The sequence below is a fragment of the Halichoerus grypus genome, chromosome 2 (assembly GCF_964656455.1).
Source record: "Halichoerus grypus chromosome 2, mHalGry1.hap1.1, whole genome shotgun sequence".
In the NCBI taxonomy this organism is placed as follows: domain Eukaryota; kingdom Metazoa; phylum Chordata; class Mammalia; order Carnivora; family Phocidae; genus Halichoerus; species Halichoerus grypus.
In genome coordinates, this window is record NC_135713.1 from 198,572,666 (window position 1) to 198,589,000 (window position 16,335).

At 37.5% G+C, this 16,335-nt stretch overlaps 1 protein-coding gene across 1 annotated transcript in view; it reads right to left on the reverse strand.

Annotated features, from left to right (window-relative positions):
• Positions 1-7,927, reverse strand: part of ABCA6 (ATP binding cassette subfamily A member 6) — a 64,313-nt gene extending 56,386 nt beyond the window's left edge. Inside the window, exons 1-6 of the mRNA XM_078066010.1 lie at positions 7,824-7,927; positions 6,569-6,669; positions 4,861-5,059; positions 3,659-3,820; positions 2,244-2,347; positions 1,412-1,638 (exon numbers count right to left, since the gene is read on the reverse strand). Of these exons, the coding sequence (XP_077922136.1) occupies positions 1,412-1,638; positions 2,244-2,347; positions 3,659-3,820; positions 4,861-5,059; positions 6,569-6,664 (788 nt within the window). The 5' untranslated portion in view covers positions 6,665-6,669; positions 7,824-7,927. The remainder of the gene's footprint in view (positions 1-1,411; positions 1,639-2,243; positions 2,348-3,658; positions 3,821-4,860; positions 5,060-6,568; positions 6,670-7,823) is intronic.
• Positions 7,928-16,335: the final 8,408 nt, after the last annotated feature.

The following is a 16,335-nucleotide window of genomic DNA, read 5'->3' on the forward strand; positions in this document are numbered from 1 at the left end:
ACTCCATTCATTCCTTTGCATTTGCCAAAGTTCCACTGCAAACCACTTTTCTACTTCCCTTTTCATTTCAGAAACAGTTTCCTCTTTTTCTATTTCATGATTAAGGTACAAGAGAATCAAAATTCCCTCTTTTAATCAAATACACTTTATAGAAAATTTAAAATTTCCTAGACATAATTTTATTTCAGAGAACATGTGGCTTGCAAATAACTCCTTATCAGTTCCAGGTAATCCTACATTCATAAAGAGTAATTTTCTTGATATGGGGACTATACAAAGAAATATCTTACAGGATTTGATACTGAAAAATGTTAAGCTTCTTTTAGGGTAAAATAAACAGATTATTTTTCATTTTTTCCTTTTCCTAGACAATGTGGATTTTGTAACTGATTGCAGTGCAGAATTCTCTGCTTTGGCCTGTTGGAAGCTTAGAGCTTGTATGATTTGCATTTTTATCTGCTAGTCTTACCTACTTATCATTTTGTTAGGTCCTTGTTTCTACTCCTCAATTACTTGTTTTTATTATAATAAAAATACACATAGATATTTGGATAAATATACATATGTTTAAATATATATATTTAAAAATCATTTAAATCATTTATGAATGAGGCAAGATACAAATATATCAATATATGAAGCAAATGCTCTTATTAAGCCCTTTTATGCCATTCTAAGTGGTGTATGTGCTGGACACATTTTATATGCTATCTCAACTCCAACATATGGCATTTAAGTGCTGCAAAAAATATATCCCTGGTGACCAAACCTCTGAACACAAGCTAGCCATTATAGGATCATACTTTTTTCAACATGAGGAAGTGTGGAGGAATCAAATGATAACTGTGGGCAGAACAAGCAGGAGAGTTGCAATCAGGGCAGCTGGGTTGGAGTCCCAGCTCTGGTACATATCATCCTTTTGACATTGGGCATCTCTTTTACTCTTTGATCTTCATGGAACCTCTATCACAGCATTAGCTTAATATATTCAAGGCATGGAAAAAGCTCTCAGCAAATTATAATCGCTATTTTGCAGAGCAAAATTTTAAAAGGAGTAAATAAAAAAATCAGAACAAAAGAAAAGAGAGCCAGGGGCGCCTGGGTGGCTCAGTCGTTAAGCATCTGCCTTCGGCTCAGGTCATGATCCCAGGGTCCTGGGATCGAGCCCCACATCGGGCTTCCTGCTCAGCGGGAAGTCTGCTTCTCCCTCTCCCACTACCCCTGCTTGTGTTCCCTCTCTCGCTGTGTCTCTCTCTGTCAAATAAATAAATAAAATCTTTAAAAAAAAAAAAAAAAAGAAAAGAGAGCCAATGTGTCAGGATTAACCCATAACCTTTTGAAATAATAACACTTTGTTTACTGCTTCCAAATTTCTGATTCTTCATTTGCACTGCTTGAATTGCTCACTCACCAGAAGGCTGATTCTTGCAGACCCATCATTTTCATAAAATCCTTGCACTTTTTTCTCTCTTTTGTAACATTAAGTGATAAAAAATATATAAATGGAAAAAAGTAAAGCAGGCAGTAGAAAATAAACAGCTCCTTTTGAAGAATGTCTTTATAAATAAAAGGTAAAGTCTTCATATTTATAGCAGTAAGTGACATCAACTCCTCCATCACAGAGTGATTTGTTGTGATCTACAGTAGGGTTTAAACAAATAAAATCATTATTTAAAAAACAGAAACTGGGGCACCTGGGTGGCTCAGTCGTTAAGTGTCTGCCTTTGGCTCAGGTCATGGTCCCAGGGTCCTGGGATCGAGCCCCGCATCGGGCTCCCTGCTCGGCGGGAAGCCTGCTTCTCCCTCTCCCACTCCCCCTGCTTGTGTTCCCTCTCTCGCTGTCTCTCTCTCTGTCAAATAAATAAATAAAATCTTTTTTAAAAAATTAAAAATAAAAATAAAAAACAGAAACTGGTGAAATCTGAATAAGCTATGGAGATTATACCAATATCAATTTCCTGATTTTAATATTGTTCTGTGGTTATGCAAAATATAACAGGAGAAACTGGGTGAAGGGTACATGGACCTCCCTGCACATGGTTTTTGCAGTTTTTTGTCATTCTGAAACTACTCGAAAATTTCAAGTTAAAAACAAAAGCAATGTGTTCCTTTGCCTAAATCCAATTTCAGCCTTTGTATACCTGCTTCATTTTATAAACATGAAAACCTGAGATATATCATCTTTTATCAAAACCTTGATGCCTATGGAATTAGCTTACATTAATTACTAGAACTTTTCTTACTTGTATAATAGCAGCATTAATTGCAGTTTGTAAAGCCACAAATCCACTACTCCAGTATTTGGACAGAGAACAGGAATGCTCATCATCCAGATTCCAACAATGAGCTATAAGCACAAAGAAAAGCATAACCGACATTATCAGAAAGTCTTAGAAAATAAGAAGACGACGAAAGCAAACACTCTGCTCCAACCATACGGGATTCCTTGCTCTGTCTCAAAATGCTAAATGTGCTCTAGTGCTACAACTTTTTTTGCTCATATCCTCTCCCTACAAATGGATCCATGGCTCACTCTTTCCCTCTATCCTTATCTCTTCTTGAAAGCAAATTCACCACAGAGGTCTTTCCTGGCTACCGTAAGTAACAACATCTAAAAGAGCGTTCAGGCTCTATCTTCTAAGCCTGCTCTATTTTACTTTGTTGTTTTATCACCACCTGGCAGAGTGCATTGTTTTTACCCAGCCCCCTGGCCTTGACTGGAACGATTCATGCAAGCAGGCTCTGTTTTGCTCACATCCTTCCCCAGGGCCAGAACAGTGCAGGACACATAGTAGACACTCAGTGAATGAATGGAAAAGAACCAATTCTTAGTCATATCAATTGTGCTCCTTCCCTCTCCTCAGCTGCCTCCACTCTGGTCCAAGCCACCATAGGCTCCCTGGTATGTTTCCCTGCGTTCTCCCTGACCCCTCTGCAATCCATTCTCTGGGCTATATCCAGAGAGCTCCCTTAGGCTTGGGAGTCTAATCACTTCTCTGCCCTGATTAAAGTACCTCCACAGCCCTCCATCACCCTAGGTGTGTAGGACATCAAAGGATCTAGCCCTGGGGTAACTTCAGCCTCATTCCTCTCCGTGTTCACTGTTCAGGTAAACTGCTCTTCTCCCATATATACTAACAGATGCCTGTTGTCACCCCAGGACCTTTACACTTGCCCTTCCTCTCTCTGAAATATAATGCCCTTAGCAACCCCCCCCCCCCCATGCTATTCCTTCTTGTTAGTTTAAATCTCACTTTGCCAGGTAGGGCTTCTCTAATCCCACAGCCTATTAGGAACCCCTGGTCAAATTCTCCTACCCTCAGCACCTTTCCTTGCACTTGTCATTAACTGTTCAATGTCTGCCTTTCCCGCTAACCTGGAACCTCAGCTGACGCTAGGACCTCTCAGTCTTGATCACTCTCAGTATCCTCTGCAACATTCACCTGTGCATTCACTTTACATCTGTTGGGTGACTCGATAATGTTTTAAGAGTCATCTTCTGGTGGGAATAAATGATTGACCTTGGAATAAGTTTAGCAATAAAATGTGCTTTCTCTATTTTCTCATGTTCTATCAAAAGCATCTCTGTTGCCCATCCTGACCTATCCCTTATGTTAAAAACATAAAAAATGCCACGATATTTTATATGCAAAATCACCTGCGAAAAGATCTTCCTTCAAAAATGGAATGTGATATCCCTGAAAAAATTTTAACTTATAAGAGAAAGTGTCATTAAAGACAATTCCCACAATGCCTGTGATATCGTCTAGAAGTATTTTATCCATGGATTTTTGATTCGGTACTCCAATGATCCTTCTTTCTGTAAATGACAAGGTAAAAATAGACATGCAGGATTATACAGAGTTTCACCACAATGGAATGTGATATCCAACTGTGTCATCATATATTTTTCACTGGAATTAAACTAAAATCATTTTCCATTTAAATTAAACTGAACCCAAAAGACAAGGAGGGAAATTTTTTTTAATGTTTTAGATTATAGAATCAGGAGACTTGCATGAGAATTTAGTGTTTTCTTTTAATAATGGTAAGTATTATGGCAAGTTTCAGGTATATAAAAATATTATGCTAGGGTAAGTATGCGTAAGAGAATTGGGATACAAAAATAGAGGTAATTGGAGTAGTTATTATATAGTCAAGGGATTCCAGATGTCAGATTTACTGAAGCAAAGACACCTCATCTGATCTTTGCTTTGTGAGGAAACTAAGATCGCAAAGTGACTCTAACTCATGAATGTCACCTATTAGAAACTGAGGATTAGAGAGCAGACAGCCAAACTGCACCCACCTTTCCCATGAGTGAAATACACATTTTACCTCAGTTATCTCAGTTGCACTGTGACTTCATTTAGAATGAAAGTCTCTAAAGATGTTTACAAAGTACACCATATGCAGACAGGATATCTTTAGATTATCCATCCTTACTTTTCATGGTTCTGAAATTACTGTTTAATAACCATGACTTCATTTCTTTTATTTAGATTATTTTTCCCGAGTTATCAATCTTAATCACTGTATTTCCAAATTAAGAACATCTGCACCCACAAGTGACATATTCTCCTAAACACTATGCTACAAATCCGAAATAATAAATTTATTGTTTTAGGTAAATTCCAGTAGAAATGTAGCCCTCCCTAAACTGGACCCCCATCAAGCTGAAAGGATTTAAAAGGCTACTTGTTATGAGGGAAAGAAAAAGCTAACTAAATTTATAAGCTGTCATGATACCTAAATAATTAGCATAATAGATCACTGTAAGTTCAAATTAAGCATGTCTACATTGTATCAAAAAGATATAAAATAATAACAGCAATTCTTTATTGCCATTAGTACACCTACCTTTCAAAAAAGCAAATGCTGTTTTATTCATTATCTGCTGGGTTAGATCAGAGATAGGTGTATATACAATAGCTATAGAGTTATTAACATGATCTGCCTTTCCCAGATCTTGAGGAGGTAATTCAGGAAAATACGTGTTTTCTCTGAAATGTGAAAATAGTCCCATGTACAGGCCCAGAAGTATTGGGAGTGCCCATTCCTATAACAGGGGAAAAAAGAATGAGTTTAGATTATATTCCCTTAAAAAGTTCAGTCAATACCAAAGAACCATTGAAGACAAATTCCAATTTTGCCACATGTTAGGCTTCTTTTTCCTCTCCGCTTTTCAGAGCAAAGGGAACCCAACAAAAGATGCATATTGAGATAATTTCCTACCTTCCTGTATCAGTCTCCAACACTAGAATTAAACTTTTGCATTAAATCATGAACTACTGCAGAAGCCATCATAGAAACTAACAGGGTGACTAATAGGATGACAATTCTTATGCATGGGCATCTGACTTTATAAGACACAGACTATCCCAGACAGAGTTCATGGTGGTAAATAGCAACATTTTTGTCAGTTGTCACATTCTTGTATTGGAAATCAAACAACATGACAAGGAACTGAGTGGTAGAGACTGCCTAGTGGTTCACCAATATCAGTAATCTCTTCCTGCTTAGCACAATGCTAGACAACACTCCCAGCCTCTGAAAATTAAATAGGACCAAGTGATTGAGTTCTAGCTAATGGGATGGGAGCAGAAATGCTATATACCCATTCAAGGCCTGGCTTGTGAAACCGTGCACAACCTTCTATATTCTCAGTCCCTGTACTTCCTGATCTTTTTTTTTTAAGATTTATTTATTTATTTTAGAGAGGAGAGTGTGGGGGTGGGAAGGGGCAGATGGAGAGTGGGAGAGAGACAGACTCTCAAGCAGATTCCCCGCTGAGCACAGAGCCGGCTGCGGGACTCAATCCCATGACCCTGAGGATCATGACCTGAACCGAAATCAAGAGTCAGACGCTCAAACAACCGAGATCCCCCTGTACTTCCTGATAGTCTGACTGGATGTAGGGGATCCCGGGGAGGTCTCCAAGGCCTAGGGAGATGGCAGAGTCCCTAGATTAAGAAGGCTGGGTCCCTGAATGGTTGTGTGGAGGAGATTCCTTCACCTACCAGACCTATTTCAGTTTCATAGCCAACCTTATTTAGACTGTGAGCATAATGAAAAATAAATCTTTGCTGAGTTCAGCCCCTGAGATTTGGGGTTATTTCCTGTAGAAAGCTTACCTACCTAATGCAAACTGACCATCAGTGGTATTACTTGGTTATAATTCTTGGAAATAATCTCTGTGTATAAAATTCACGGTTTTGAAAATAAGTCCCCCAAATTAAAACTTGTCGCTCTGCCAGGCATCCTTTTTATTATTTCTTTACTCTAATTTTATTACATATGGTAGCAGCTTTAAAAGTTGCTACAATTTACCATACAATTGAATTTTCACTTACTCTCTTTTAAAAAAAATGAATAATATTTTTAGTCTTTTGCAATTCTACATTACGTGTCACGGACTGCTATGAGTCTCTTGGTTCAACATGTACAATGGGAGGCAACCTCAAAATCAATAAATCCAGTCTGCTACTTAAAATATAAAATAAGAGCATCATTAGGCAGTAAAATAGAATGATGTGAACTGCAGAAAGAGGCAGACTTTCAAACATACCAATAAGCTCTCTCTTTTCATTCTCCATTTCTGAAGAAAATTCTTGCACAGAAGCGCTTGAGTTTGCTGATACACACTTTTCTGTTTCATATGCATTTAGCCTGCCATTAAGAAACAAGGAAAAGGAAACAAGGTGGAACATAAACTAGAAAAATAAGTGTAATAAGAAAAACCCTGGGAAGTAGGGGAGAAAAGAAAAATCTTGATCATATTTTGGGGGAAAAATATTTCCTACCTTTAAGAACAACAAAAAATGTATTTAAAATATTATTTTAATAACACATGCCTGCAAAATTTTACATCAAATATACTCATAGTAAGCTATTTGGGAGAGTGGGTAATGGTGGGGAGATAGTAGCCAGTATCACAATTTTACAGAAATACAGAGTATAACAATGGAAAAGATATCATTAGATTTTAGAACCTGTAAGATATTTCACATTTTCTTACCTTTTATAACAGAAACTCAACTATATGAATAGAGTAATTGAATTATATCTCATCTGATTAATAATAATTTTTTGTTTTTTGCATTTAAATAGAGATGCCAGAGCCAATCAAATTAATCAAAATTCTGATTAGTTAAATTCATTTGAATAATTAATTATGTCCATTAGATGTAACCCCAATGAACTGTTTTCCTATAGTATTACCTTCCAGATTAAACTGAACAGCTTTAGGCTCAGCTTGCTGAATCCAAACTCAGACTAGCTGAAACCTGATTGTGACACACAGACAAAAAAAACAACTCATCTCAATTTTCTGAATTCAGAAGTCCCTGAATAACTGAGGGAACAAACTACCAAGTAAGGAGAGAGAGATAGAGAGAGAGAGAGAGAGAGAGAGAGAGAGAGAGAAAGAAAGAAAGAAAGAAAGAAAGAAAGAAAGAAAGAAAGAAAGAAAGAAAGAAAGAAAAAGACATCACATGGAAAGTAATTTTCCCCAAATGTTTGCAAATAAGCTGAGAAAATTTTTTTCAGTTTTTCTAATCTCAGAATTAAATTATTTTCTATTTGCATAACAAAATATTCAGACAATTCTCCCTCAGCTAGTACAGAAGCAAATTTTACTACTTTCCTATATTCTACTGTTGTATCTACACAATAAAAGTTGGTTGGGAATAAAAAGAAAAAGTTTGGCATTAGGTCTTCAATATAATACATATGAGTATTTAGAAACATCTGAAAAATAGACGATTTTTAGCAGTGTCCACCCACATACTCGGCATAGCACAACAAAACGGAGCATTACTTACTGTCAGAAAAATTAGGAAAGTACTCTGGAAACACTGTCAACATACAGTTCTCTTTTTGTGTACAGCAACAATTAAAATTTCCTTATTGCTACTTCTTCATTTATTCCTTAAATGGGCGCCTAACCCAGGCTGCTTTCTGAAAGGGGGTGTAGTCAGATCAAGCTGCACATGATGAACTTGTTTTGTTTTCTGCCTTTTCTTCCCTAAGCCAATTATTGGTAGGGAAATGATGGTTCAGTGGTTGGTTGGGAATAAAACAAACCCTGTGTTTGTGCACTTGGCCTTTCAACTTCAGGGATAAGGGGTAAAATGGTAAACAAGGAAAATGGGACTAGCCTGTCGGACATGATGAGACCAAGATGGGGAAAGCACAATAAACAAGTAAAAACAATCACTAACCAAACAAAGTAGTTAAATGTGTATGAGAAATCTTTAGCTATTTTTTTCACTACTAATGCCTAAACACAACTGCCAATGATCTATTTGACTAATTGGTACTGAGTGGGCAGAATGTGCTGAAGCTGAATTTTTTTTTTCCTGATAAAGCTAAGCAACCCATAGTCTGCCTCACAGAAACACTTAATTTGGACAAATGAATAATTATGAACAAATTCCTTTCTCTGTTCTGTTCATAGGGGATGCAGAATTTCAAAAGGCATATAAACAAGATAAAAGTAAGCAGATTGCCAAGGACTAAAAAACTATATAAAAAGACTCAGGTCAATTTTTTGTGCATGAAGACTGGGAAAAAAATAAAATTTATTCAACTCCCATTGCATAGTCTATCTCTCTCTGTAAAGAATTGCAAACTTTTCTTGACCTGCCAAAGTAAATGGCAAAACAGGAAGCCAAAGTCCATGAATTGGGAAATCTCAAATATTTGACATGGCTCCCAAACCACAGATGTTAATAATCATAAAGCTGAGAGTTGCTCTGGAAAAGAAAAAGATAATTTTTAAAAAATTAAGCCATGGTATTACATATGTATATTTCTCTCCCTGGTAATTAGTTCTATTTTTAAAGAGTCAACAGTGAAATATTACATGTCTTTTACATTAAAAATTGGCAAAAAGCAAAGGTAATAAAGATGTCCTAAAGGTCTCATGGTGGGGGGGGGGCGGGGAAGGTCAGAAACACTGTTAAAATTTTGTATCAATAATAGGTCAATGATCCAAACAAAAATTCTGCTTCTTTTAAATCACCTGGAACATAGTTCAGGTTTTTATTAATTTTCTTGTTGTTTTAGACCCTATGTACTCCATTTTAGAAATATATCTTAGGCATTTTCACTTTGCTTACAATTGCATTAAAATTCACAACTACAATATCAATAATTATTTAGATTATATTTTATTAGTTTTACTTCTTAGCATTGTTTCTTATATAGGCTTTTTGTTCCTCTTTCTTGACTTATTTACTCTGACTTGTTTTTACTTGGGAGGTCATTTTCTTTATTTAAGTCTGAAGATTCCCCACAAACGGTAACCTAATACAATGAAGTACCCACCCAAACTCTATCTAGAAGTACATTGAAATGGTGGATAAAATATATCAAAAAAAAAAAAAAAGAAGAAGTTCAAATATATAACCAAATCTTAAAAAGAAATAAAACGGTAAAGAAAACAAACCAAGAAACAATGGAAGAAATAAAGAGAAAGGAAGGAACATCCTCAGGTATTAAAAATGAAAAGAGAAATTAAAGCCAGAACTATGAATGGTATGTCAGCAATCCAACTGTCCAAAGAGGTGTTTCAATAACATTGTGACCTAGACTTGATGGGTTATGAAGCTGGATTTCATATCTCTGCATGAATCCAGAAGATTCACAGGACTGCTCAGTGCTAGGAATAGAAACTAGTAAAACCACTGACTACCCCAAGGAAGGGTAAGGATGTGTATTCTTTGCCCAATCTCTGGGTTAAAAAATATATATCCTCCATAGAAAATGAAAAGCCCAAGCATATGTAGAACATGCCAGATACAGGACATAGGAGAAGGATCTTAATTTCTTTTCCCAGCATAGTAACATGTCTAGAAACACAGCAAATATCATAGCAGTTAGTTGCAATCTGGAGCCAAACTTGGGTTTGAATTCTAGCTCTGCCATGTATTAGCTGCATGACTTTGCACAATCTATTTAAAACCCCCCACCTTAAAATGGAGATATAATTGTATATGTATGTATGGTTACTGTGGAGATTAAATCCATTAATATAAATAAAGTTCACAAAACAATGCCTGGAAAATCATAAAAACTCAAAAAATGTTACTTGTTGCTGATAATCCTACTCCTCCTATTCTTCTTCCTCCTTCCCCTTTTCTTCCTCCTCCTCTTACTATTACTATTAATCTGGATCCCCACAGAGAAGATGCAAACCATTCTACACAGATATGCCCAGGATGCAGGGCACAAGACAACAGAGTTAAAGACATATTCCTCCCAGCAGCTAAACTCATAATCAAAGTCCACCATGAAATGGGGCGCCTGGGTGGCTCAGTCAGCTAAGCATCTGCCTTTAGCTAAGGTCCTGATTCCAGGGTCCTGGGATCGAGCCCCCTGTTAGTCTCCCTGCTCAGCCAGGGAGTCCGCTTCTCCCTCTGCCCCTCCCCCTACTTGTGCTCTCTTGTGCTCTCTCTCTCAAATAAATAAAATCTTTAAAAAAAATTCCCATCATGAAAGAGAATCAGCAGGTGAACAAAATGAGTATTAGTATTAAGAAGTAATATAAGTTAGTTAAAACAGGAAGCACTGACAAGGAAGACTAATAGGAAAATAACCCATTAGAGCTTATAGATATTTAAAGGGACTAATAATAGTTAAGATTAGAAATTTAATGGATAAACAGTATGGAGGTTTCTCAAAAAGTTGAAAATAGAGCTACCCTATGACCCAGCAATTGCACTACTGGGTATTTACCCCAAAGATACAAATGTAGTGATCTGAAGGGGCATATGCACCCCAATGTTTATAGCAGCAATGTCTACAATAGCCAAACTATGGAAAGAGCCTAGATGTCCATCAACAGATGAATGGATAAAGAGGATGTGGTATATATATACAATGGAATATTATGCAGCCATCAAAAATTTTAAATCTTACCATTTGCAACAATGTGGATGGAACTAGAGGGTATTATGCTAAGTGAAATAAGTCAGTCGGAGAAAGACGCGAGTATCATATGATCTCACTGATAAGAGGAATTTGAGAAACAAGACAGAGGATCATAGGAGAAGGGAGGGAAAAATGAAACAAAATGAAACCAGAGAGGGAGACAAACCATAGGAGACTCTTAATCTCAGGAAACAAACTGAGGGTTGCTGGAGTGGGGGGGAGGGTGGGAGGGATGGGGTGGTTGGGTGATGGACATTGGGGAGGGTATGTGCTATGATGAGTGCTGTGAATTGTGTAAGACTGATGAATCACAGACCTGTACCCCTGAAACAAAAAATACATTATATGTTAATAAAAATTTTTTTCAAAAAAAATTTAATGGATAAGTTTTATAGCAGATTAGCACAGCTGAGAAAATTAATAAACCGGAAATATAACTGAACAAATTATATAAAATTTAGTGCAAAGAGAGAACAAGATGGAAAAATATTAAAGACAAATTAAAAGACATGGAAGACAGAATGAGGTGTCCAGCACATATCTAATAGGCATTTTATAATATGGAAAAGAAAAGGAATAAATAAGAGGACTTTTCAAAAATAAGATGGATGAAAATTTTCCAGAGTTGAAGATATGAGCCCTCAGATTAAAAAGAGAGAGAGAATGTGTCCTGTGCAGAGTTCAAAACAAAAATCCAACAATTAACTTTTTTTGTGGTGAGCTTTCAAAACATGAGAGAGAAGGAGAGCGGAGAGAGGGAAATACTAAAAAACAAAAAAGCAGGAAAGATAAGTCATCAACTAAGGTTCAACAGTTAGCCAAAGAATGTCATAAACAACTGAATAATTTTGTCAAAGGGCTGAGACAAAATAAACAGTCAACCTCAAATTCTATATCCAGTTAAATGTTCATGGAATAAAGATCTCCTCAGAAAGAATTCACCTCTTACACAACAAGGCTGAAAGAAAACTAAAAGTTGTACTTCGTTAAGAATAATTTTTAGGGGCGCCTGGATGGCTCAGTCAGCTGGGTGTCTGACTTCAGCTCGGGTCATGATCCCCGAGTCCTGGGATCGAGTCCCACATTGGGCTCCCTGCTCGGCAGGGAGTCTGCTTCTCCCTCTCACTCTCCCTCTGTGCTCTCTCTCAAATGAATAAATAAAATCTTAAAAAAATAATTTTTAAAAAACATCAAGAGTTGAGTCTCAGAAGTGTTTGATAAATAAATTGTCAGTACTAATTATTTATTGACGGTAAACAATATTTTGTGGGAGAGGAGGCATAACCTCCCACCAGCCTATACATTTCTTCAGTCTCTGGTAATGGAACCTTAGAGGTATCTATGATTTTTTTAGGATCTTATTTATTTGAGAGAATATGTGCAAGAGCCAGGGGAGGGACAGAGGGAGAGGAAGAGAATTCAAGCAGACTCTGCACTGAGCACAGAGCCCATCCCAGGGCTTGATCTCATGACCCTGAGATCATGACCTGAGCCACAACCAAGAGTCAGATGATTAACTGACTGAGCCACCCAGACACCCCAAGGTATCTATGATTTTGCAGAGTTTATTTTTTGTTTTGGGGTTTTTTTTTCACTTCTTTATTTTTTATTATTTTTTAATTTTTTATTAACATATAATGTATTTTTTGTTTCAGGGGTACAAGTGTTGATTCATCAGTCTTACACAATTCACAGCACTCACCATAGCACATACCCTCCCCAATGTCCATCACCCAGCCACCCCATCCCTCCCACCCCCCTCCACTCCAGCAACCCTCAGTTTGTTTCCTGAGATTAAGAGTCTCCTATGGTTTGTCTCCCTCTCTGGTTTTATCTTGTTTCATTTTTCCCTCCCTTCTCCTATGATCCTCTGTCTTGTTTCTCAAATTCCTCTTATCAGTGAGATCATATGATACTTGTGTCTTTTCTCTGATTGACTTATTTAGCTTAGCATAATACTCTCTAGTTCCATCCACGTCATTGCAAATGGCAAGATTTCATTTTTTATGGCTGCATAATATTCCTGTGTGTGTGTGTCTGTGTGTGTGTATACACCATCTTTATCTTTTCATCTGTTATGATTTTGCAGTTTTAACTGTTAGTTAAGAACAAGGACAAAAAAAGAAAAGAAGAGAAAAAAGAAAAGAACAGAGACGGAGTGGGCATGGCAGCAGAGAATGCTAGGGATTTTCACATGGGTACTAAGCCATTGTTTTCCTTAGAGTTTGTTGTGGGGGTCCAAAGTTATCTGGATCACAGTCCTTCTCAACTCTCAGTCACTAGAAATCCTCCCATTTCACTTAAAAAGCTGTCCTTATGAGCTATAATTTTAAAGAAAATGCAGATGGGGGCAGGCATATTTGACAGTGTATGTTCATGAACAGGAGAAGGGGGAGACAAGGTTCACATACACAGATGTGAATACTGGCTTTATATAGGAATGCTGTTCATTCATACTAATAGGAAGAAAGAGTATATGGGGGCACTGAAACCTGGTTGGTTGCTCAGGTTGTGAAAGCTTGTGAAAACACTCTTCTAATTGCTTCCATTTTCACAGTCAAGTGGGAAGCAAGGTCTCCTGCTGAGAGTGAAAGACGAGAGATGTTAGAGCCCGAGAAGCAGGAAGATGTGGCTAAGTAATTTAATCATCCAATCCAGTGAAAGAGTGAATAGATGAGGGGAATGCAGTGCAGTTGCCAGGCAGGACCAAGGCTTGAAGACAGGCAGTGGAATTCATTTAAAGTGAGACTAGTTATTTTGTTCATGTGTATTTTTTACCAATGTTCATCTCTTAAAACAGGTTTAACCAAGATTGAGGTTTTGCCAGGAAATTACGATGAAGGGTGAGAGGGTCAGGCATCGATGGTGTATATATGGGAGTAGCTATTGGCAAAGGTAAGCTTTTCTCTTGAAAGGGTGTGGACTCCTAAGTGGAGATGGTAGATGCCTCTTCTTTCTTGCCAACTTTATTTTGTCCATTGGCTCCCAGATTATACTTTCAAGTACATGGTAGAGAGCTGACTCTCTGTGTCCAGAAAGTTTGTGGATATGGGGAGGTTTGGCTATCTAGGACTATATCAAAGCTTTATTGAGGCAAAACAAAGTATGTGTTCACAATTCACTTTCTAGAGAAAGAAAATTTTCAAGTAAACTGAAACTTAGGAATTTTGGCAGCATATTAGAACTACAAGTTTCCTGGAATTTTAGCTGCAGCAGTAAATCTAGCTTTCTATTTCTTCTCCTTTTGCATGTTTTCCTCTTATAAGCTTCTGTATGTTGCTTATCTGCTTGGTGAAGAACATGTACAAATGCCCATTTTGTGGTCAGAGTGACTAGGATCCACTCTTGGGATTAGACCAACATTACTCTAGAACAAAATCTCAGAGTTTGCGGACCTCTCTATAGAGGTATGCCAACTGTCAGCATTTCTGTTCTTGCTCAGACCTCTGGGATGGATCTCAAATGATCCCTGCCTGGATTTGGTACCACTCTGGCTCGTCTGTTGTAATCGCTAGTCTGGAGTCCCATGATGTAGGTGCAGCTGCTAGAGGCCCCACTCCATGAACTGCCACAAAGAGATAAAGCTGTCCTTAGAAAAGGAAAAAAAATCATAAACTCAGCAAGCACTCCCAAATGTGACTAAAACAAAATTCTAAATAATATTTTAAGGTCTTCCCTGTTTCTGAAATTAGCTGTTTCTTTCTTCAGAAAATTTTGCTGACTTTTCTACTAAGTAAGGTTCAGTCTTTCTGCAGTCCAATTCTCCTCATCTGGCCAACGATCTTTTTCATTCAGGACACATAATATAGGGATCTAGATTGTGAGCACAGCAGTTGGTTGTTGGTGGACTCTCTTGGCACCTGATTAGGTCAATGTTACCTTTTTTTTGCAGTGTCCCTAATGTACTGTATTATCATCAGTGACAGTGTTAACCAGGCCACAGGGCCTGGTGAGACACTTTTTTTCTCTCTCTGTTATAGGGATGAAACTGCCAAATAGAAGGTGCAGACATGGACCAGTGTCCCCACGTGCAGAGGAGAAACATGGCTAAATTCTTATAATCCAAGCACCCATTTTCCATGCCCACTACCACTATCAACCTGCTCATACACGTTATTTTTTCCATCTCAAGACACGTCTAGTACAATTTCATTATAGACTGACGTTTATAAACTGGTTTATACAGAATGCATTTCACGTAAGTTCAACCCTAATGTCAGATGGGAAAGTAGAATAATCAGATGAATAAACTGTCTCCAATTCCAACTTCTAGGAAGTTTGCCTGTAGACTTGAAATGCCATTGATGGAATTTAGACACTAATGACCTTTAATTCCAAAAGGCCTGAGTATCCTTGACCTTATTTCCTTGACCTTCTTCCATTACTACATCTGTAGCTACCGTGTGGGGTCTGCAGCATTGTTTATTAAACACAAACACTAGACATGAACATTTTTTAGTTGCGTTATGTACCTAGCACATAGTGTTATGTGGTAGGTGGTTAAATATTTGCTGAAATAAAGTAAAATTTTAAGTACATACATTTTATCACAAAATGTTCTATTTTTAGAAGAAACAAGAAAAAATTAAAAGCTAAGGAGATTATTTATGTAAAGAAATTGCAGGAATAGCCTCTCAACCTAAACCCTACTGTTGGCCCATGCAAAAGCCCACAAGGGCCTTAGGTTATAACATAATGGGTAAAGCCTCCCCCTCAGATCTCTGATAGCCTCTGGCAATGTTGTAGAATATTCAGCATCACATAGAACCTCGAGTCAACTTTCAAAGCTGTGGATTCCTTTATGTCAGCTTCCACTGTAAAATAATAACCTTTGGTATTTTTTGTTTCTTCATCAATGAATCTGTGCTAGAATTCTGGCCACAGGACTCATAGATTTTTGGTTGATATAGGATGTTATGTTTACTAATAACTGTCTTGTTGATGTCTTTCATAACATCATTAATTTAACAATAGATTAAACGAGATTTCATACATGCAGGAGTACCACTGAACTCATGAGTTATAAATGGCATTTCTTTAATATTCCTTTTGATGAGGGAGTGGAAGGCTGGCTGAGGACAAAGTACAAGCTGACACCCTGCAACTTAACCACCCCCAACTCCTGGGTGGGGTATGTGTGACGTTTCTCCAGGGAGCTCCCACTGTCTTAACCCCTTAATGTTAATACTTTGCTAGAGGTCAAATGGCAAGGCCTCCTGTATCCTGTGGGTATTCTTTAACAAATGAAAATCCTTTTGAAAACTTAGCTGAGTATCTGGAGTTTTTCCTAGTATTTTTTTTCTTTTTTTCCACTCCACAGGATCCTCAAGCTGGTTCTGCAGGGGGAGGGGGACAGGCTTTCCTTTAGCTTGATCATGCTTTCAGGACTTCCCCAGCTGA